The following is a 24,457-nucleotide window of genomic DNA, read 5'->3' as shown; positions in this document are numbered from 1 at the left end:
ATGTCGACGCTCTCATTGCCGAAGTGTACAACATGGCGAATGCACTCGTCAATTTTTGAATGGAATGACATTCGACCAAATTGAAAACATTAGTTTTATTTCGTGGCGGCGCCGCAATGTCATACCTTTCATTTCGATCTTTTTTTTCCTTTGATTTTGACAGGATACATCAATTAAAACCCAATCCTAGCCAATCAGAAGCTTAAACTAATAGCGTATTTGACTGGCTGTACCAGTGCGAATTAATTTGAGCTGATTATGTCATTTTTAGCACTATAAAAATTCGAATTAATTCGCATTGGTGCCGCCAGTCGAATATTCTCAAAATTGGCAAAATAAAAGCTAATCAGTCCATACACCAGGTTTTTAGACATCTTAATAGTAACCAAAATATTAGCATTTATCAATGTCAATGATTCAATTTATTACGGATCAGAAGTACAAACATTCCCAAATACTTCGTCAAATCATTGTTTAAATTCTCCGGGCCAGAATATTCTTCCAGAAAACAATTCTTCGGTATTAAATTTATCAATAACAAATTATACCTATAGATTTATAAGTTATGTGATGATTCATTAATAAAATTTTCAAATCAGAATCTACAACCTCTTGAAGTTTATTGGTTTTTCATTAACCCATATAAATTACCTTTCCTTAATCTTACCTATCATCCTACCATAAATTTTGTAATAATTTGTTATATAACTTACCTTAAGAGGGGTCTATACCATTTCAGCGATCAGTTCAATAATTTTTTTTTCACGTATGGTGTCTTAAAGGAAAAATAAACTTATTATTATTATTATTTTACGCTGAAGACCATCGATTTATGTGAGGTTTTCATTTTTATTCGTTTTGAAAAATTCGCCCAACAAGCATTTGTTTTTTATTTAATTTTCACACAACAATATTCTACAAAAATTCTTGTCGAAGGCTGAAAATGTGTTTTTTCTAAATTTAAAAATAAAGACGTTAAAACGTATTTTGAATTCTTGAATGTGGTAGAAAAGACGGTAAATCGGAGGAACGTCTGAGATTGCTTTACTCAACCTGAAAAGAGAAGAGTTGTGAAATTTCAAAAACGTTGAGGAGATACGAGTAGTTGAACTTTGGCAGATCACGAGAAAGTCACGGGGTATAAAAACATTGAGGAGATATGAGTAGTTGAACTTTGGCAGATCACGAGAAAGTCACGGGGTATAAACCCCTCTCAAAGTAATCACAAATCTTTCCTCAGGATATATAGGCTGTTTATGAAAATAACACCAATTTTTAATTAGGCGGTGCTCAATCTTATTCAAAATATATTTGAATGTATTGAAAGAACCTTTCGTCATCATTTCTTAATTTTAAAAATGAGTGATGATATTCACCATATCTAAATTTTAAACGATTTATTGGATGAATACCGACTTTCGTTTTTGCCAGTTTAAAAACTACTGAATCTGGAGCAATCATATCATCAGATGACGACGATGACATATTTCACGCTCAATGTTTCGAACAGCACTACCAGCAGTGTGACCATCTTTCAAAAAGCTTTGCGCATGCGCATAGCCATATTTGTATATATCTTTGAAGTTTGAACATACGGAAAATAGGTGACTGTGTATACTGTTTTTGTAGATTCCTTTAATCATTCTTTCAAATAAAAAAATCTTCAAATACATTTGAAACATTTACCATTTTCCATAAAATTTATCAATGATATTTAAAGCTGACAAAAAACTTATTCAAATATAAAATGAATAAATAAATAACGATTTTATTCATAGCATTATAACATGAGGTAAATTTATATATCATAACATATTATTGGCCCCTATACAAATTATCTTCAACAGTGTGAAAAATATATCTAAAAAATATACGCATATTAAAATATATACAGAAATACAACATATAATGAATAAAACAGTATATTTAAAAAATTAATAAAATAACGCTGTTTACATAAAATTGAAAAAAAAGTACATATATTGAACTAACCATTTATCTCAGAAAGATTCATATTTTCATAAAGTGTATTTTTATTCATCATATTCAACATTTCTGAATCTGGAGTAAATTCGCAACATCACCAGCTTCCTTTAATCCTTTTTAAGCATGTAAATTACAAGCAACATTTTGTTCATGAATCGATTCCTATATTTTGTTTTTTTGATTTCGGAATAGTTATTTATAATACAAGTGCAGAAGGCATTGATATTCTTCCACGAGTTCAAAATTCAAAAACGAGCCACGAAGTGGCGAGTTTTGGAATGAACGAGTGGTAGAATGAGCCTTCTGTACGAGTATTATACATTATTTTCTCTAATTCATTGCATTTTCATTGAAATTAATGAAATATTTCCATAAATATGTTTTAGTGATTTTTGCATTGAAAAATGTTGGTTGGCAGAACTGATTTCTTTAAGGCAAATTGATGAATTGACAGCTAAAGCCGTGGCGGAAAGTTCGGAGTACCAACAGAGAATAATAAAATATAACCATGAAAACTGTGCGTTTCTGATATATCCTCGCACGATTTTGTTCTACAAGATGTGGAAGAATGAACGGAATAACCACAGAATTAGAGAAAATATTCTTTCGCATTTAACATCAAGCAATGGCAAACATAGCAATTTGCTCAACAAATTTCGAAATGTGCGAATATTTTTCGATGTTGGCTGAACTAGAGTTTAGGTGGTTTCAAATTTTGAAACAGACAAACAAAGCAGAAATCTACTATAATAATAATAATAATGATAATCTTTATTCATTCCCTTCAGACATATAACAAGTATGTATGGGACAAGTCAAAATACAGTAAACAGAGAAATACATTCTACAAAAATAAAGAAAAAAAAAATATTATCTTAGCTATCAGTTTTACAAATTATCATCAATATATTCCTTAAGACTATAATAAGCTTTGGTATATAATAGCTTTTTTATGTGCTTTTTAAAGGCAGAATACTCAAGCATTCGAATCTCTATTGGTAGATGATTATAAAGTTTAATCCCCTGATAATATGGGGAGCTCTCATATTTAGAAGTTCTATGCCGAGGAATAGAGAGAATACATTGTTTCCTGGTGTTATATTTTGTACCATCAGATAACTTTATGAAGTTGCTGAAGTTTTCCTTTACATAAAGAAGACATTTATATATGTAGATGCAAGGAACTGTCATAATTTCATAATTTACAAAATAAGGTCTACAAGAATCAGGCACGTTCACCCGAAATATCGCTCTGAGTACCCGCTTTTGGACAATTAAAATTCTGAGTACACTCACCGAATTACCCCACAATAATATGTTGTAATTCAAATGTGAGTGAAACAAGCCATAGTAGATATTTAGAACAGATTGAATGGGAAGTGTGTCTTTAACTCTACTGATCGCATAGTACGCCATATTTAGTTTTTTACTCAAGTGTTCGATTTGAGTATTCCAACTTAGCAGTTCATCAACATAAATTCCTAAAAATTTCACAAATGGCTTTGAAGTGAAAATAATTTCATTATATATCAAACTATAATCTACTATGAAAAATTCATCTACCATGGGTGGCCTGAAATCTACTATAATAGTTATAGATGGTCACACTGACTACCAGTTTCAGCCGGCAATTACTCTATCCTCCATAGGAGCAAGAAAACAGAACCTATATAACTCACAGTTTTTCCTAGAGTTTAAACAATCAATGTAATATTTGATTAAACTCTATTCTATTCTATTCTATTCTATCAGAGCCGGCCGACGGTAAGCGGTATACCCGCTTTTACTTTGTAGCTGCACTTTTATGGCTTCTAGGATTGTTATTGATCTTAATAATAGTATCAGGAATATTATATTGTTTGTCATTTTTCATTAGAACTCTTTGGCTTACTCCCTTAATTCTTGACTATTGGTAAGGGTCGAAAATGGCTTCATAAATATTTTAGTGCTCTCTGATATACAATGCTGCTACTTAGACATTTAACGAATTGTGATCCGTTTGAATCGACTATTACAAACATTAGTAGGTGAAGGTTCTGTTGAATATTCATGAAAGGCATTGAAAACTTTTTTCTTTATATTAAATTACATTTTGAATTCGAATATTCAATATTAGTTGTCGTGAAAGGATAATATATGTTGGGTTTTCATTTAATCATTTGTAGATGGTATTCTTGAAGCTATTTGACTATTCATACTGATATTCGTTTTCTTCTGAAAATGTTGTTGGTTTTGTCTTGCGTTTTATATTTTTCTTCTTCATTTTAGTTCCATCAGTATTTTTTCTTCCTTTAACATTACTTGATATTTCATAATTTCTATTTTTATCATTATTTCTGACTCTTTCGGATCGATTCAAAGTACCAATTTCGAGGATTTTTCCAACATCATCCCCTTCCAGATCCATTTTTCGAACAGTTGCCATTGTTGTCTGTATTTGAATCACTATGGTTGTGGGGTTCATCTGGTTAATATGTTCTTGTATACAATTCTGAAGCATATTTAGGAAAAATAGAAATGATAGCAGAGTGAGCGTATTCATGGCTATGCTCTTTTTCTTTTTTTTGCTGGAAAAGATTGACATATATTAGATCGACGTGTTTATGAAGATATGAAATTATTAGATATTTCAGTTGATTTAAAGGATAGGGGAGACTGAGTACGGCTGAAAAAAATTGCTTTAATTGCCCATAGCATGGTCAATACCAAATCGAACTCTAAATTAGATATGTTAAATGAAAAGTCGTGTTTCTATTGACCGATTGATAGTTTCATTTGAGAGCTCGGTCTCCTAGAGTTCATATTGTGGGTTGTGGTCCTTATACTGTGACTAAATTAGTTCACCGCCAAGGACGAATTAGGGAAATAAAAGAACGGGATAAAAAAACTTATTCAATTTATTTCCAACCCACTAAAAATGTGTGAAGAAGATGATATTTAGATCTTATCGATTTTAAGGGTCGCTGGCCACTTGGGTCGTTGCGGCTCGGTCGCAGGTACTTTTTCGTCGGTCTCGGGAACAGATGTAAAAATCTTACTCTTCTCGTTGTCGATGCAAGTGTTGCACATATGTTGTAGTTGTAGACTTGACTGAACTCAATTGAATTATTCGCCCTGAAATGCCGAGCTTTATGTGCATTCAGGTCGTTTTCCATTCGACCGTTAGCAAAGCCTTTCTACGGATCCCTTAGGGCTGTGGCTTTGATCATTCCAAGTTTTTACACCAAGTTCATTTGTTTTTAGCATTTTGGTTCGAAATTTAACTCAACTCGAATATTTTTGAGGGAATCGATAGATTCCCTACAATGTAAAATTAAATTAAAAATTAAAATAAAATTGTTTCAATTGTCCCCATGACAAGAGTGGTTGAAACAGTGATTGAGGTCAATTGAAACATGCGTATAACACAAAATGTTAGAATTTGGCTAGTTTTATGGATCATTTACAAACATTCATGAGTAATCGTGGTATCGCCAAATGTTATTAATTATCACCCAAAAAAGATATAACTTATTAGTACATCTAATCAGTCTTCGATCAAAATGTAATCTCTTCAATTAAAAAAAGTGGATTGTAAATAAGTAGTGTTTCTAAAATCATAAAAAAAATATATATTTCTCTTCTAGAAGTGTTGAGGATTCTAAGATAATGAATAATAAAAAAAATTATCAATATCACATTATGGCTTTTACGCTGTTATAAGGCTCTTCGTGTTCGGTCGAGTCTACTTGTCCCAGCGAAGTTTTTCTTGCACATTCCCTTGGCATCTACAACAAGAAAATTGACACACAAATTCACCAATCAACACTGTCACTGTTCACAAAAATTAAACTAATTGTAAAAATTAGCGTACACAAATACTTACTTTTGCTTACCAAATAACAATATGGTCTACTACAAGGAACTGCATCGCGCGAAGATTGGCGGGCTATTGAAATTCGAGTTCGGACTCGTCTTCCGCTTCGATCATCTTTTGAAACTTTTCTTGTACGACTTACAGTTCTTGAGATATTCACTTTGTTTCAACCGACACCTGTTTCATTTGTACCCAGTCTCCTCTATCTTTTTTGATAAAAGTGAATAGAAAAACTTCGTGTTGATTCCTATTTTCATTATAAATAGATCATCACGAGTTTCGTAACATTGTTCATTCTCCGAATGGTTCAAAAATTGGAAACATACTCTATTAAATAGTGTTAATTGAAAGTTCCGCAAATTAAACTATCATAAATCTTATGTAAGTTATTTCAAGTGTTGGTAACATGGAAACAGGGCATGTAGGAAAGCTTCAGATTTTTAGAAAAATGGCCATATGGTTCCACTATCACTATCGTTCCAATATCTGATGTGCAGCAATTTGGAGTAACCCACATGGCAACAGAACATTTTCTCAAGAAAGAAATGGTACTTCCGAATTGTATTGGCCGTTACGTTGATACACACTGTATGTTGATTTTTATTTTCATAAAACCATTTATGTCGGATGCGCAATCGGTAAACACGACACACGACCGTATCAGACAGTAGAAGAGTTATTAAAAAACATTGAAAAAAAGTTTCAAATTGTACGAGGAGAAAAATTGGAGAGTAATTCCATTCTTTAGACAAATTTTGGACGGAGATTATCTACGGGAAACAACTAATTCAAAATATTGGTAAATATAACTAGAGTTATAATAAAAATAACAAATTGTAATTTCTTATGGGTTGCACTGAAGTGCTCGCGAGCACTTTGCGGATTACTAAGTACTAAGCCCTTCCGGATTTTTGACGTAACATGAATATGCGTCGACGCTTTGGTATATTCATATTCATACAGGGTCGGCGCGAGAAATTTTGGTGCCTGAGGCGAAGAATTTTTTGCCGTCCCTGCTGAAAAAAGAAGTATCAATAACATGACTTACTTCATTTCAGTAGTTTTTATTTTTTAATTTCTTCGAAATCACAATAATTGTATCTTCCTGGATTTAATTCTAGCAAAATCATCTACAAAATCAGTTTTGCTACTAATTATTTGTTCAATAGAGACTATTGCCAGTCCAGAAAGTATCCCCTGGTGCATCGCAGAGCGCAAATAATTTTTTATAAGTTTTAATTTTGAAAAAGAATGTTCTCCGCCGCTAACTACAGTTACCGGCATTGTAAATATAAATATAAATAAAAAACCATTAATTATCAACAAAATGTTTTTAGAGAATTGATTAGATTTTTTTTTACTTTTCCATAAGATTATTATTATTATTATTATTAAACAAAATTACAGAGTTGTGGTACATTAAACCTATAAACTCTAACTGAAAATTATCCATAATACAACTGTAGAGAAAGAGAAAAAAAACAGAGATAAGTGAAATTTACAAAAAGCTACAAAAATGATATTATCAACAACCAAAAACCTAACAATGTATACACTTCAATTACTTTTCCAGGTGTCAAATTTATTCTTGAACGCATTGACTGATACTGCTTCTACAATTTCACTGGGCAGGCCGTTCCAATGGTTAAACACCCGATTACAAAGGAAATTCTCTCGGCACCTCGTTCGAAATACTTCTCTATTCAACTTGTATCCATGTCCACGAAGTTGATTCGAATTCAATTCATACAGCTGGGACATATCGACGCCGAATAAGCCGTGCAATGCTCGATATGTAACTATCAGGTCTCCCCTCAAACGACGATCAGCAAAGGAAGAAAGACCCATCATCCGTAGCCGTTCCCGATAACAAGGGCGATTCCATCCAAAGGGAATGCGTGTGACACGACGCTGTAAGTTCTCCAGCAATGCAGCATCACCCGCCAACCACGGATGCCAAACCGGATAAATTGCTTTTTGGCAGGTGTTCTTATGCAAACGTCGCAAATTGATGAATTCCTTTGAATCATTGAAAAATTTTCCAGTGATCAATGCCAGCCTGTTCTGGCACTGATCACTGGAAAATTTTTCTATGCAGAATAAACATTCTGTTTCATCTTGATCAGATGACTCAGATTCCACATATGACCTTTTGTTTGACTACTGCTCTTCCTCTTGTGTTGTTTTTATCATTAGCTTTCCTGTTTTGTTATCGCTCCTTTATAAGGAGCATTGTAGAAATATATAGATATACTTTTTTGACGATTATTAGAACCCTAAGTAGTTTAAACAGTATGTAAAAAATTAAGGTGTTAGATGATCCCCAGGGACCATCTTGTACACGAAGTAGGAGATCATCTTGCCCCAATTTCCACTTTTCCGTTCAATATTTGCTATTATGACCTTTATGTCATTGTCTTCAAGTTGAAAAATAATTAAATCTAAACATATTAGGAAGCCACAAACATAAAGATCATTATTATCCATCTTTCTCAATAAAAGATGCTTAATCTTAAAGTTAACCTTACTTTAGATCAAGCGGCCAAAATTTATATTTTTTATTGTGAATGTCGACTGTTCGCTCGCACCGAAGTAAAAAATTGTCCTTTCTGTGCCATTACCTAGCCCTTAACACCCCCTGTTAAGGGCTAGGTAATGGCACAGAATTCAACAAGTTGAAATTGCTCATAAGCTAGTAATCGAAAGGGATCATCTTACCTGGAAGGGATCAACTCATACACCTTTCCCCTAATAACTGTCATTCAACGTTCAAGAACACTTATTCAGTTGAATGAAAATTCTTGAACCATCGTGTATGACTGATGAGATAGCTTTTTCATCATAAGAAAAAAATTGTTCTGTATAAAAATGCTGAATATCACACTATGACATTTTTTAGGTTTCTCTACATATTAATAACAATAATCTGTTGTCTCATTATAATTTTTCAAGATTGTTTTCTTACCTGTAACTATATTGGTGGTGATAACCTTCTCCATAGTGCCCAGAAGAACTGTGATGTGTTCTATCTAATAATTTCATAGAAGCTTCAGTAGTTAGTATATTTGGATTAGTTGAAAATTTGCCGAAGAAGGCACTCAAATGATTCGCATTGAGCGACATTGTCACTTCGAATATAGCACTTCTCAATAAATATAGATAGGGCGTTTTCAATTACTGTTATACATTCATCAAAAGACACATATCTTCTGCTTCTTAAGTGTAAGTATTCGTAATAATATCTTGTTTGAATTATGTCGAATATAGAGGGACATTTGATTTACTGTTATAGCTATTCATATAATAAGACACATCTCTACTTCTTCTATAGCGCAACTAATCGCAGTAATTATATGTTTATATATTTAATTGAAAGCAAGGGTCATTACACGCGTTTGAGTTTTTGCCAAAAATCCGTTGATTAGAATAGGGCCATATTATGTATAGTCCATTCAGAAATTATTGACATCGAAGTAGGCCTTGAACGTCGAGTCGCTGCTACATTTCTGATAACAAAAATATCACTAAAAATTGCTGTGGTCTATCATAGAAATAACAATATAAATTAATTATTTTCATGATTTTTGTGATCATGATTATAGGTATATATTATAAATTATGTTCGATAATTCATGTACATGTTTGCAAAAATTTGATTATATAACTCTTCTACTCAAGATGTCAGGTCGTCTCCATTCAATGAAGGTTGGACACAATCTCAACAAATCTAACCCGATCATTCGCTCTAAACGAGCTATTTTATACTAGAATTTAACTGTGGTAGTCTTTTGTAGATCTGTTGCAGAATTCTCTACGCTCTGGTTGAACGATGGTGCTTGAAAAACGAGCACTCGGTAAATCCCAGTAAGACAGAGATGGTTCTCTTTACTAGGAAGAGGGTGCCGAGCAACATGAGACTTCCTAGACTGTGTGGGGTTGGGCTCGCTCTATCCGAGCAGGTTCATTACCTCGGGGTGATATTGTACCGCAAACTTTTGTGGAACAAGCACGTTGAGAATCAAACGAATAAAGCCAACGTCATCTTCTGGTCTACTCGAAGGGTGGTTGGGAAAGGATGGGGCTTCAAACCGCACATTATGCACTGGCTGTATACTGTCGTGGTGACTGTGAGGCCTATCCTAACTACGCCTCTATGGTGTGGTGGCCTTCTATGGAGAAGTCCAGTAACCGCAGCATTATGACCAAATGCCAGAGGAAAGCTTGTCTAGGTATTACAGGCGCTCTGAGATCAACCCCTACAGCAGCGATATAGTGCCTCTTAGGCCTCCCTCCTTTGCATCTTGTTGTGAAGGTGGTGGCTATGAAAACAGCTCTCAGAATCTGAGAGCAGGGACAATGGCATGAGGAAGGACTCTTTATTGGGCACGCAAGGGCTCTCAAAATGGTGAAGGATGGTTATGGTCCCCTTTTCCAAAGAGGTGACCGAGCGGGCACTAGGTTCTGCATCGATGAGCGATACAGGGTAGTTGTACCTGACAGAGACCTATGGTCTTCATCAACTGGGCTTCTTAGACCCGAAGGTTTCACGTGGTTCACTGATGGCTCTGTTACATCAACAGGGTCTGGTGCCGAAATTATGGGACCTCGCTTCAATCAGGCTATCCCTCTGGGGAAGGACTGTTCCATTGTCTCAGGGGATACTCTGGCGAGCACATTTACATATGCTGCGACAGTCAGGGAACTATGAAATCTCTATCCGACGTTAGAGTTTACTCTTTATTAGTAGTGAAGTGTAGGAAGGCTCTGCGTGAGTTGGGTGCCGGTAATTTTTTGAAAGTGATCTGATGTCCGGCCCATGCGGAGATACCTGATAACGACAAGGCAGATACACTGGCTAAGCGAGGGACAGGAGCAGCATTTGTAGGCCGGAACCTGTGCTGCCATTCTGTCACACATCTGTCAGAAGATTCTTCAGGAGTTGGCTGAACAAGGAATTTTCGTCGGAATGGAGCACAGGAGATGGGCTAAGGTGGTCGAGGATTCTCATTGAGAGACCGTTCTTGCGCCCTGAGGTCAAAAGACTCCTGTTGCTAGAAAGGAAACAACTTAGTCTGGTAACCGGCGCATTGACTGGCCACCTGTTCAATAAACATTTAAAGAGAATGGGATTGAAGAGCTACTCTCTATGCTGCTGGTGCAGGAGCACTGATGAAACGGTCGAACACATATTATTCAACTGTGGTGACTTAACTGGGTTAAGGTTAACACACCTAGGAAATCCAACACCTACTATTTCTATGGTGAGAGGGACCCCTACTGCCAGACTCGCGACATTTTTGTCTGCATGTCTGAGGATCTGAGTCTCTCCAGAACGATGCGGATGAACAATGGGCCTCAGTTCGGCTGGATAAGCGTCGCACTAAGAAGAACAAGAAGATAACCTACCATGATATGAATATCACATTGATAGTAAAGTTAACAAATGCAATATTAGTATGCATTTCTGGCTTGACAGTCAGTACATATACGTATAATGTCTGTTCTATTTATCAGGACTCATTGATTGGCAAATATCGTTAAATCTTTAGATTCTGAATTTGAATGAAAAGTCAAAACCATACAATCTCAAGTAATTTACGGAGTGCAGGCACGAATATTGGGAATCTCTACTCTTTACTATTCCTCTTCAACATTTGACACATGCCCAAACGATAACGTGATACGTATGGATTATATATAGATAGTATAGTAAATTTGGTATTATTTAGAACAAAATTAATCCACAGAATTTTTGTTTTATGTCATAAAATATAACCATCATCAATCAATCAACATTCCTATGTATTTGTACAAGTTATATAGGTATTATTTTTCTTGAATAAAAATATTTTATAGAACTTCATTCAATTTATTTTTGATTCAACCCGAATGAATATTTCTATAGTGAAGATTGTATAAAATAACAACAAATTCCTTGAAATCAAACATACAGGGTGATTCACCGGGATAGCCTGTTAGACGTTTATGGAAAACTAATCATAATTTTGAGCTGAAAATTTGCATATTGGGGTTCGAGACAATGATCTTCCTCCCTAAAATCTCTACAACTTCCGGTTATACCGGAAACATTCTACTACTTCTTTATTTTAAATGGCACACCCAGTATATAATTACATCTTTAGATAGCTTTTTTGATCACAATTTCGGTCATAAGCCATACCTCGGGTAAAACCTCAATGGTTCATGAGTTAATGGGATTCCTATGAAAAATATGATGGCGATGAGGACACACATTTTTTTGAATTTGTCAGCAGAACAAGCATTTTCAAAACAAATTTTTCTTTTTCGATTCAGCAAATATGTAGAATTTGAAGGCTTTTTGCGGTTTGGAACAAAAATGTACAGGGTATTCATAAGAAGATCATGAACTTGCATGACTCAAATTCATCAAAACTAAAGATTTTCAAATTAGACCCTATATTTTTTATTATTTCAGTCTACGTACAAAAATCATGGGGGTTACATAAGCAAACCCTATACCTACAATGAATTCTTTAAAAGTTATCGAGGAAGAACTTCAAATGAGGAAAAACCTCAATTCCTCACTGTGTGAGGGATTATGAATTATAATTGATTTTTTGTTGTCCAAGTTCATGATCTTCTTATGAACACCCTGTAAATTTTTGGTCTAAATTGCAAACAGTTTTATGATACTACGTATTTTCAGAATTAAAACAAAATTTTTTTTCGAAAAAGTTTTTCTGCCGAAATATTCAAAAAAATTTGAGTCCTCATCCTCACAATTTTATTATTAGAATCCTATTAACTCATGAATCGTTAAGTTTTTACCCAAGGTATGGCATATTGCCGAAATTTTAACCAAAAAAGCTATCTAATGATGCAATAAAATACTGGATGTGCCATTTGAAATGAGGAATTAGTATTCTGTTTCCGGTATAACCGGAAGTTGTAGAGATCTGAGAATATTTGAGGGAGAAAGATCATTGCCTCAAACCTCAATTTACAAATTTTTAGCTCAATATCATGATTAGTTTTCCATAAACGTCTATTAGGCCAACCTGGTGAATTACCCTGTATAATTGGAATTGAATGATAGAGGAAACCCTTGATTCATATAATAAAAATTTCCTGTTGAATTCAAAAGAAGAAACTTTCAGAAATAACATTTAACTCTTTCGGGATCATTCTTCTTAGATTTCTAGTTCTTCATTCTGAATTCAACTTCAACTTATATTCCTACTACAAGTACAATAGATTTGATCAGACATACTTAATAATAATTACATATCAGTCGCCAACTAGAATAATTTGAGTATTCAAATAATAAAAAATAGATATAATTTTGAGAGCGAATCCTGCAAAAAAATCTTAAATTATTGGATATATGTATATCATAACAAAAATATGTTATTTTGAAATCGGTACACCAGTCAGAAGTCAAGGTACAAATAATGTGGCAATTTTTGGTTATAATAGTAAAAAAAAACTCAAACTGATATTGCTCTAAAATATGCATTTCATTTTCATTTTGAAACTAGAAACAACTTTAAGAAAAGTAAATCGTAAATGGTAACTTGGGATTGGTATTCTTGAATAATAATATACAGAGTTAGTACTATTTAGAGGGGCACTACAGGGATATCGAAAATTGTTAGAGACACAGGGTGGCTTAAATTACAAGAAAGTTGCGGCAAATAGGGATTAGTGTGTTGGTATTAACAGGTCCAAAATATCTTCAATGGTTCCCGAGATATCTCGAAAAAACTCAAAATCGAGATTTTCTTTTTTTCTGTAAAATTCATTTGTTTCTGGAGATAACTTCACGGAATTCGGTTTGAGGCCATCATCCAATATAGAGATTCTAATGGTGTCATCAGATTTTTTCTGTTTTCTATTGTTTCAGAGACGCGATAGTCAATTTTTTTTCTTATGGATACCATAATGGTTTTCCTTATGAGGTGATAAAGAAAAAAATTAAGAATTCAAAAATGTATCACACTTTACAAAAATATGGAGTCTACCGAGTAAATTTAAATTTCCTTTTTATTTTTCTGTTTAAGTAGTAGGCTGGTGCCAGAATTGTCAAATAATTTGTTACTTCGTTCAGTTGTTATGTGAAACCATCACTAAACCCTGTTTGATAAGTAACGTCCTTTTAATTACATAATCATACTGATACCAACATTCTACATAGCGTACAACTGGCAATGAGATATTTCGGAGCTTTCAACACCAACACACTAATCCAAAAATAACTTTTTTGTAATTTAAGCAACCGTGTATCTCTAAAGGTTTTCGATATCCCTGTAGTGCCCCTCTGAATAGTTCTAACCCTGATGTATATTTAAATATTTTCAGAGATGAACACTGAATCTCCTGAGGAAGCTGTAATTTTTCATGTATATTCGATCGGATTGATACAATTAAAAAAAACATCCCTCAATCTTGCATAATATCAAGATATCTCTTTAGAGATTCAGGTAGTGGTAGTTCTCGTATTCCTGCAGGCAATTGATGATTATACCATAAGTTCTTTCGAATTTCACATCTGCAAAAATGTTTCAATTCAGGAGGTATCAAACCTGATCTTCCAATTGGTATCAAGCCATCCTCCATAAGTGAATAATATCTCTCAACCAGAATTTTCCTCTGTTGTTCATCTGAGCAATTCAACAAATTATTGAAGTGGGGGGGTATCAATGAAGGTATTACCCTAAGAATGAGTTGTAAAATACATACGTAATTGAAGGGGTACTTTCGATCTGATTCAGATAATTTTGAAATTATAGTCTGGACAACACCAACATTTTCTTCTTTTTCACTTGCTCGAAGTAGAGCACCAAATCGGAGAAAAATATGTACCTTATCGGCAAATCCTAATTGCACACAGACCATCAAGGGTGTTGAAAATCCACAATTTTCTAAAGGAACATCAATCATCCTCATGAGGCCTGTATTACTCTGAAAATCTAAACTTGCTGTGCATGCATGATCCAAGAAATAAACAACAGCTCTCAAATTTTCTTCAGGGTCGTAGAAGTCACTCTTCCAACCAGCTATCAAATAGGGTGCTTTCACTCCAAATATAGCACCTAGGAATAAACGTTCAAATGTTTTCTCGCAGGAATAAATCTGCTCCAGAAGAGTTGCAATAGTTCCTGAATCTTGAACCTGCCAGTCGAAGGCCAACTTCATTGCCACGTAAAGTACGTTGTGGAATTTGCCCATGAGACAAATTGAGTTGTTAGTTTCCTTCATAATATCATGGTAGCGCAAAATACAGGTGACAGCTTCTTTCGCTGTTTTTTGTCTTGATCTACCTGAAAACAAAACGATGAAAAATATTATATTATTTCGGAATATTTATAAACCTCTGTTTGATTTTTCAATAATATTGGTGATATAGTTGACAATCTCATTACGTTTCTGACGATCATGTATGTTATTTTTTGAATAAAATATTAATTTATCGAGGGAACTTTGTATAATTACATCCATCACCTAAATGACATTCACCAGTTGTCAAAATATAATCGAACAAATAATTAAAGGATTTTAATATTTCTATGCAAAGTGAAAAATCATACGGCGAATGAATGACGAGCGCTCAAAGCTCCTGACTTCAAATCACGGCTTTTCTCGCTCTTTTATTCTGTTTTGATATTCGCGCAAAGGATGGAGATAGATTAATCGTGAATCATCAAATTCTGGTTAATTCCTTTTTCGGCAACCATCCGGAAAGTACGTACTTCCCGGACTAGGCCGGAAAAGAATCATAGAATCCATAGCAACCGAGATAACGGCTGACAGTTCATATGAAATTAGTTGTCAAAAATTTGCATGTTTTTTGATCGCAATCGCAATAAAATATGGAAAGCAGAAGCGATAGTGTTATTCTACACGGTTGCCTAAAAAATATTGTACGCAACACGCCCGAAAATGTTTTTTTTTGACTCACAGACTTCCAGGACTCGCTTACGCTCGTCCTGGAACTTTGTCTATTCGTCCAAAAAAAACCTATTTTCCGGACTTGTTACGTAATAGTAATTTACGTAACAAGTCCGGAAAATAGGGTTTTTTTGGACGAATAGACAAAATTCCAGGACGAGCGTAAGCGAGTCCTGGAAGTCTGTGAGTCCAAAAAAACCATTTTCGGGCGTGTTGCGTACAATATTTTTTCGGCAACCATGTAAAATAACACTATCGCTGCTGCTTTCCATATTTTATTGCGATTGCGATCAAAAAACATGCAAATTTTTGACAACTAATTTCATATGAACTGTCAGCCGTTATCTCGGTTGCTATGGATTCTATGATTCTTTTCCGGCCTAGTCCGGGAAGTACGTACTTTCCGGACTAGGCCGGGAAATGCTACTTTCTCAGAGACAAAGCGTCCGGGAAGTGAGCACTTCCCGGATGGTTGCCGAAAAATTACTATTTTCCGCAGTAAACTCAAAAAAACTGTTGGATTTAAAGAAAAACAAATCCGCTAAAGTTCGAATAGTTGAGTTGAATCGAATAATCCTCACCTAAACTGAACATCAATCAACATCGAATGATGCGAGCAACATGTCGCTGTGATCGTTATTGTCGAGATAATATTAATATTTATAGTTTAGGAATAAGCAAAATTGTATGCATCAAGCAGAGTGGTCACAGTCAAATATTTTTGATTAAGTTAAAGGTTTGATAGAGTATGGTTATGTTATCTTTTTGGTTATGCAAAACAGAGTGGTTTCGAATCTCTTGTCCAAGTACAAAAATTTTGATTTGAGGTTTAACTTCGTAAAATCGACCTAAATATAAATTGGTAGCCCCATAGAGTAAAACTCACACCTAACACAACTGATCTACAGGGTGGCCACTTTTTCAATGGGATTGTATTGGTAACTTTTAAACTATAAGAGTTAGAAGGTCCGTCAAATGGAGAAAAAGTTGCATGCATATGCATAGAAGCATTATCAAGCAGTTCAAACAAATTGTGTTTATCAGGGCCGGTTATTGAGATATCATAAAAAAAAGTAAATTCTGTCATTTTGATTTTTCTTTTTTTCCCACTTTATTTCAAATATTATCAAAAAATGTTACAGGAATTATTTATTCGACAATGAATTGTTCTCAATTTGACGTAATCAGATTTCGTATCCAACGTTTCGTGCTCTCTGGGGCCACCCTCAACCTCATTTTTTTCAATACGGACCTGTATATTTTATGACACTTTTCGAAATAACTTTTAACGCTAAATTCAACGATATATCATACAATGTCATTCAAAGTTGATTTTCAGACCCTTATCCAATTTTCTTTGGGTCGGATCTGTAGTGAATGCAATTTATCAAAAACTGCTGTTAATAAAATAGTCAAGAGACGCGAATACAATGGTTTTAAATTTGAATACCAAGCCTTGCAAAACTTATATCGTAATGATATCAAAATAAAGTTCGATTCTGGAACAAATGACAAATCCAACAAAAGTGATTTCTCGCGAGAAGATTGAGAATGTATTGGAAGGTATTCAAGAAGACGAAATAAGCAAATGTATAAGAAGTATGGGTTCCAGAACCGTTAAGTGCATTTTACAAAATGGTGGAAATTTTGAACACTTACTTCATTCATTTTCATTTACTTTCGAATAATCATTCGATTTTTCTTTCATTAAGTGATAATTCGTTTAATTATTATGAATTGAAATACGTAAATAATTATTACTTGTTTCTTGATTTGATTCTGATATGTTTCATATAGTTCAAGATGAGTAAGTTGATTTTCTCATCGAAATGTATTGCTTGTTGTTAATTAAACTAAAGGTACCGAAATGTAAAACAGATCCGACCCAAAGAAATTTGGATATATCGTTGAATTCAGCGTTAAAAATTATTTCGAAAAGTGTCATAAAATATACAGGTCCGTATTGAAAAAAATGAGGTTGAGGGTGGTCCAGAGAGCACGAAACGTTGGATACGAACTCTGACTACGTCAAATTGAGAACAATACACTGTCGAATAAAAAATTCCTATAACATTTTTTGATAATATTTGAAATAAAGTGGGAAAGAAAGAAAAATCAAAATGACAGAATTTACTTTTCTTATGATATCTCAATAACCGGCCCTGATAATCTCGATTTGTTTGAACTGCTTGATAATGCTTCTATGCATGCAACTTTTTCTCCATTTGACCGACCTTCTAACTCTTATGGTTTAAAAGTTACCAATACAATCCCATTGAAAAAGTGGCCACCCTGTATATCCTGAGCCCTTCAGAAGTCTCTCAGAGTGAAACTATGGAAAACATAATGATAATTGGCTCAGAGCAATACTACCTTGATTGCATCCTTCCACAATTGTATTGAAATATTCGATTATTTCACACCTTTTTCTACGGTCATTCAAACCGTCCCTAGCTAATTTTCCAAAATCATTTTCGAAATAACACTTCAGAAATGTATCAATCATAACTTTTGCTGTGAACAACGCAAATATGAAATAGAACTGATATAATATGCTAACTGAATTGATACATAATCAGGCTTCCTAATAGGATCAATTTGAAAGGCTTCCCTAATTAGTTTCATGAATCGTTGAAGGAAATTATTGAAATTGTCTTTTCTTATGTCAAATGAAATAATTTCAATCATCATATGAGAAGACAATTGGAAATTAGAATTGAAATTGAAAAGTTCAAAAAGGAATTAAAATTATTACATATTTTCCTCCAGAATTTTTTTTACGAAATCGTCTTCTTCTTCTTCTGATGTAATGCCTTAGGCCTATTTTTAATCGATCTTTATATTTCTTAGTTCCATAATAGATTAGATTAGATTTAATTAAGGAGGTTATGTTTCACTGCGACCTAATGGTCTATTGTGCACCCCATCAGAGCTATTCTCTCAATAACGTGATCTACAACTCGCCTTCCAGTTCCAGAGTTCTGATGGACTCCAATATCTGGGATGGATTCAAGGAGGCTAATTCCTCACTTCTATAAGTTTCGTGTCCAAGTCAGGTTTTGTAGTTCCATAATAAACAATTATTATTATTATCGAGACAAAATATAATAGATCTTATGAATCTTGAAAATTGAAATATTCTAATTGAAAGCAGGAAAATAATATAAGACTTAGTTCCATAATAAGTCTTATATCATTTTCCTGCTTTCAATTAGAATATTTCAACTTTCAAGGTTCATAAGATCTATAGTATTTTGTCTCAATAATAATAATAATTTATTGTGACATAAACATGAATCGCAGAGGCGGAAGCCTGTAGGCGATGAAGTATTATATTTAGGTACATATTAGTTGTAGACAAAAATATAAAAAACGTGTCCATGATGTTAGCACCCACTTTTTCGGAAATGAAGAATTTTTTTTGCATTCGTTAGTAACTCGTTAATTTTTTCTGCATTTTGTGTTGGCAGGCTGAATAAGTATCTCCACGTGAGTTTGGGTGAAATTTACAAAGAATCGCTTTTGAATTTGAGTTTTTCCTTTTTCTATATTTATTTCTGATTGAATATAATATCTGTTTTTGCATCAATTAGAAATCAGTAAACATACGTTTTCATTGCATGTTCTGATAAGCACATTCAATCACTATTCCCTGAAGAGAAGCACACACGTTAAGATATCATGCAATTTCATAAAGGGAAGTATAAACATTGATATTTCATTGTACGTTTTGTAAAAACTATAGAGTTGAAGGTACCATCCTCTGTAGGGTATTCCTCGTTTTTTCTTAGGCCTACCTGTTTGCGTCTATTGCGGAGTCTTTCTGGTCGGCCTCAGAAAGTGAAGAGTGTTGATCCTTTGTTCTAATTATCATTATTTCATATTGATTTTGCTTCACTGTTCAAGGATGCCTTCTTATAGCTCAGTTTGCTTAAAGAATGTTGGAGCTGAAGATAATAAGATACCGTGTACTGTTTGCTGCCGTACGTGTCATGGACAATGTGTCAACTTAAAATCTGAAGATATAGAATTAATGTCAGAGCATAATGAAAAATTTGCATGTCCCTCGTGGCAGGCAAATATCAGAAAACTGCGTAGCAACTCATGTGGTGATGGCTCGATTCTAAGATGGTATTGGAGTGCTGAAGAAAACTTAATGAAATGGGTAAAACTTAGATATTTCGTATTCAACACCAGTAACTATACTTTCTTTTTAACAAGATTTTTCGAAAAACACGTGAGTTACATCCACCACTTTCAGTCATCGAATGCAGCATGGAATTCACGTAACGGTCGTCAACCGTTCCTTTAACTCCCTTGACCACCAGATGGACTAATTGTCCTCTATATGAGTTTCTCTATAGGCGGCTAGAAGGACTGATCGTCCTTCATACGCGAGTTCGTCTATTCACCGCTAGATGAACCAATTGTCCTCTATAATCAAGTTGCACAGGATGAACTCTAACAGTAAGAATAACATGGTCTTTTTGGTCTGGGTTCCCGGCCACTCGGAAATCAGAGGGATTGAGGAGGACAACACACTTGCCAGTAAAGGAGCACAAACTCCTTTCATCGGCCCGGAACCTTTATGTGGTGTAGACAAATGCACCTACAAGAAAGAGTTTCAGGAAAAAGAGGTAACCGAAAAAGAAAAACTCTGGCGGAATTTTCCTGGTCTGGATCACTCCAAAAAGTTTCTTCGAAACTTTGACTCTACAAGATCCAAGAAGTACTTGGATCTTAGTAAGAATATGCTACACCTCCGCACTGGATTCTTCACAGGACATTGCCGCCTTAGGAAACACCGCATGAGAATGGGTCTAACAGAAAATGACGAGTGCAGATTCTGTGGGGAGGAGGAAGAAACTCCTAATCACTTGGTGACGGAATGCCGCGCCATCGCTAGCCAACGCAAAACCTGCCTTGGACACGAAATTTATAGAAGTGAGGAATGAGCCTCCTTGAAGCCATCCCAGAAATTGGGGTTCATCAAAACTCTGGAACTGGAAGGCGAGCTGTAGATCACGTTATGGAGAGAATAGCTCTGATGGAGGGCACAATAGACCATTAGGTCGCAGTGAAATGTGACCTCCTTAATTAAATCTAAATCTAATGTGGTGATGGCAGTTTTCAGTCCGCTGGAGTTGAGAGAACAACTGGTACCTTGGCACTTTCTAGAAAAACTGTCTTAACTTGACAAAATTGCGCGGAATATTGAATTGATCAAATATACTCAGTCATACTTATGTGAACAGCTATAAAGTGCTCAGAAAAAATCGAACATCATTCTGAGCTGCCTCATGCGCAGGGACTTGCGATTGCTGAGTGTCAGTGTAACATTATGGACTTGAGAACTGCTCAAGAATCCGTAGCGGATGATGTGATGGAGCTTCGTAAGAAAGCCTATGACATTGAAAGTCAGGTGGCTGTTTCCGTTGTAGTTGCCGGCGCTATGGATGTGGGCCATCCCGAACCATGTACAGTACACGGAAGATGATGGAGAGGATAAAGGGGTCATACAATATTACTGTAAGGAACAAACCGGAGGTAAATGATATAGAGGATGCATTAATCGTTGAAAAACTTGTGAACGAGGTTTAAAAATCTGCCTTTTAATAACATCACAGCTATATCTAGAGTGGTACGGTGAAGAAATTTGCTGTTCCCAGTCCAGTAAAGATTTGTTTCAACAATTTGAATACCTCTCTCAACATTCTGAAAAATAAGAAGGTAATCGGCCGCAATCCTGTGCTGAAGGGTTTCGGTATTATTGAGGATTAATCACACGAACAGCTTGAAACTCTCAATCGCATGCGAGATGAACTCAAGAACAGAATTGCTGGGGGTGAGAAAAATTTTACTATCAGGTATATGGGAGGCGAGCCTACCATTTTTTCCTCTACTGTACTTGATAATTCTCCTCCAAAAAACTAACATTAACTGAAAAATGGAAAATAATGTATACAAACCTAGCTTCTCTATCCGCAAAGCAGAATGAATTGATGTTAGATAGTCTATTGGGCTAATTCCATCATCTGTTCTCACAAATTCGTATTATGTTAGCCTTGTTGAACCGGTGATAGTTGAGCTTTTCTCTTATAAGTGCTTGGCATGCTCTATTGGAGATTATGTCTGCCCTTCTGCCTCTTATTGGGAGTTTTACTCTAAGACCCCCAGAAACAAGGTTACGGTCTCTGGCAAGGTGTAAAACCTTAGGTGGTTAGTTTCTTTGGCAAGTTCAATTGATGTTTTCTCATATTTCCTGACCTGTTTATATACACTGCTCAACAATTGATAGGGATCACTTACTTGTTCTGAATTTATTTCTGAAATATTCGCTCCAAGATTATAAATTTAGTCAGATATCAGAGTATTTTCAGTTGATAATATGGTTCACTTGAGAAAAGAATGAAAAAATGGAAAGTTGGAGAGAAAAAAAGACTTTATTAGGAACACTCAAAATTCTGTGTTTGAATAACATAAACATTTTATGATGAAACCACAAGAAGGCTGAAGTTTCGGTTAAGCTAGCACCTAGTTGGTCCCCCACGAGCTCGTCTCAAGCATTCTACCCTACGAGGCATACTTTCGATCAAACGATTTATAAAATTTTGGGGCAAATTCGTCCAAATATCCCGTAAAGCGTTAGAAAGGTCCTCCAGGTTATTGATCGGTTGTTCTAAGGTTGACAATTGTCTAGACATCTCAGACCAGACATGTTCGATGCAATTCATGTCTGGAGAGCGAGCTGGTCAGTCCATCCTATCAATAGCTTGAGTTTCTAGCGCTTCATTAACCAGACGACTACGGTGTGGACGGGCATTATCGTCAATTAAAATGAAATTCTCGCCCACGGCAGCCGCAAACGGAACAATTATGAGTTCAATAATCATATAGTGATATTTCTGGCTGGTCATGGTGGTGTTCTGCAGAACAACCAACTCTGTGCGTTGGTTCAAACAAATGCCTCCCCATACACATATAGAACCTCCGCCAAAAGCTGTTGTGGGTATCATAAACTGTTCTGCACGCCTTCGACCTCTTTCCCTCCAAGCAAGAATACGTCCATCGGAGTTGACCAAACGAAATCTAGACTCATCCGTAAATAAACATCGGCTCCAATCTTCAAGTGTCCAATTGCGGTGCTCCTCAGCCCATTGCCGTCGATGAACCCGGTGTTCCCTATTCAAACGGGGATGTTGTACCCTCCTACGTGCTCTCAAACCACGAACAAGTAGTCGTCGTCTTACAGTCTGGTTCGAAATTAGAACTCCTGTTGCAACTCTCAGTGATCTATTGAGCCGCGACGCCGGGTAAGTGGGATTTCTCCTAGCATTGAGGATCAAAAGACGATCTTGGGCAGCTGTTGTACTGCGCTGCCGACCTCCCCCATGGACATAAGCTACTGAGTCGTTCTGGATGAACCTATTCCAAGCCCGACTCACGACACTTTGCGAAACATTCAACCGCCGGGACACTTCTCGCTGGGACAAACCTTCCTGTATCCACCGTATGATTTGGTCCAGTTGCACAGGAGGCAAACGTCTTCTCGGCATGACTGATAAGCTGATATTGTTCTCATTTCTTCAATTATTGTCACCTTATGTGTTTGAACGAGAGAAAAAAACAGATTTAATAACAAATACCACATTGCTTTTCACTCCACCTGTAACAGCCTACAGATAATAATCGATTTTGTGAACAAGAGCCGATGAAGTGAGGAAGACTTTGATATAATCAACTCAAAACATCTTACTTTTTCCTTAGAGAACATATAATGTACAGATATTCATGAGATAACTTGAAAAAAATACAAATGAAGAGAAGTTCATAAGTGATCCCTAGCAATTGTTGATCAGTGTATTTCAGGCCCATACCGAATTTCTAATTGTTGTCTAGATATTGATGATGGACTATTTGTTATCATCATCTGTAATAATGGAAATAACCCAATAAACTATCTAACTCCGTTCCATATGTGGCTAGAGCAACTCGAACATTTATTAACAATACTTTCCGCGTAGGTACATGCAAAAATTTTGTTGCATATACATCTTTATTGTTATATTTTTGTTTAAAATGATAATTTGAATTCTTTTCTTGAGATCAGGCTTATATTAGTTGGGTTTTCATTTAATTTCTCAATTAAGCTATCTCGATTAATAGGTTCTGCATTTATAATTCTTTAGATCTTTGAGTAGTTTATTTTTCCCCACGATACATTAGCAACACAATTCAATTTTTTTTTTATGAATTGTTGGTTTATGCACAAATAATAAATAGTATTCAATATTGGGATTCCTCGTTAAACTCAATAATATTTGATTTCAACTGTAGGCATAAATGTAAATGAAAGCCGGCATTCATACTAAACAAGGTACCTGTGCAAAGTTAATTGAATATCTTATTTCTGAGAATAACAACCCTAATTAATATATATAATAATTAAAGCGCTTCAATCTTCGTTAGAAGGGTGTTAAACTCTCCGTATGAAAGAATCTGCTCCCCTATAGCTTTGAGGAGAAATTTTCTCATACTTTTAATGTTGCTTTCTCACAAACCGCCCATATGTGGAGAGAGAGGCGCATCGAATTTCCAACTAATATGTGCGTTCAATAACTCTTTCTTGAGAGCATCACTATATTCTGACGAAACTATAAATTTTTCTAACTCGTTGAGAAATCT

The 24,457-nt window shown here is 35.1% G+C and overlaps 2 protein-coding genes across 3 annotated transcripts; both read right to left on the bottom strand.

The window, feature by feature from the left end:
• Positions 1 to 4,128: 4,128 nt before the first annotated feature.
• LOC123684831 lies at positions 4,129 to 9,414 on the bottom strand. The gene is made up of 2 exons (XM_045624303.1): positions 8,808 to 9,414; positions 4,129 to 4,553 (listed from the first exon to the last, which is right to left on the bottom strand). The coding sequence occupies exons 1-2, from the start codon at positions 8,963 to 8,965 to the stop codon at positions 4,175 to 4,177; spliced, it is 537 nt and encodes a 178-aa protein (XP_045480259.1). The 5' UTR covers positions 8,966 to 9,414; the 3' UTR covers positions 4,129 to 4,174.
• Positions 9,415 to 14,196: 4,782 nt separating this feature from the next.
• LOC123684134 lies at positions 14,197 to 18,311 on the bottom strand. 2 transcript variants are annotated; one of them, XM_045623276.1, is made up of 2 exons: positions 18,146 to 18,311; positions 14,197 to 15,144 (listed from the first exon to the last, which is right to left on the bottom strand). In XM_045623276.1, the coding sequence occupies exons 1-2, from the start codon at positions 18,276 to 18,278 to the stop codon at positions 14,264 to 14,266; spliced, it is 1,014 nt and encodes a 337-aa protein (XP_045479232.1). In that variant the 5' UTR covers positions 18,279 to 18,311; the 3' UTR covers positions 14,197 to 14,263. The 2 variants fall into 2 exon arrangements, with proteins under 2 accessions (XP_045479232.1, XP_045479233.1); XM_045623277.1 differs by lacking the exon at positions 18,146 to 18,311 and adding an exon at positions 15,196 to 15,354.
• Between the last annotated feature and the right edge of the window lie 6,146 nt (positions 18,312 to 24,457).

The sequence above is a fragment of the Harmonia axyridis genome, chromosome 7 (genome assembly GCF_914767665.1).
Source record: "Harmonia axyridis chromosome 7, icHarAxyr1.1, whole genome shotgun sequence".
Taxonomy (NCBI): Eukaryota; Metazoa; Arthropoda; class Insecta; order Coleoptera; family Coccinellidae; genus Harmonia; species Harmonia axyridis.
The sequence above is the reverse complement of the archived record's forward strand: the minus strand, read 5'-3'. Positions and strand labels throughout refer to the sequence as shown.

Coding starts and splice junctions, on each gene's coding strand:
- LOC123684134 (XM_045623276.1), bottom strand. CDS start 18,278: ATGATTGATACATTTCTGAAGTGTTATTTCGAAAATGATTTTGGAAAA. Junction 15,145..18,145: donor TGTGGAAGGATGCAATCAAG/GTAGTATTGCTC, acceptor TTTTGTTTTCAG/GTAGATCAAGACAAAAAACA.
- LOC123684831 (XM_045624303.1), bottom strand. CDS start 8,965: ATGTCGCTCAATGCGAATCATTTGAGTGCCTTCTTCGGCAAATTTTCA. Junction 4,554..8,807: donor CACCACCAATATAGTTACAG/GTAAGAAAACAA, acceptor AATCTTTTCCAG/CAAAAAAAAGAAAAAGAGCA.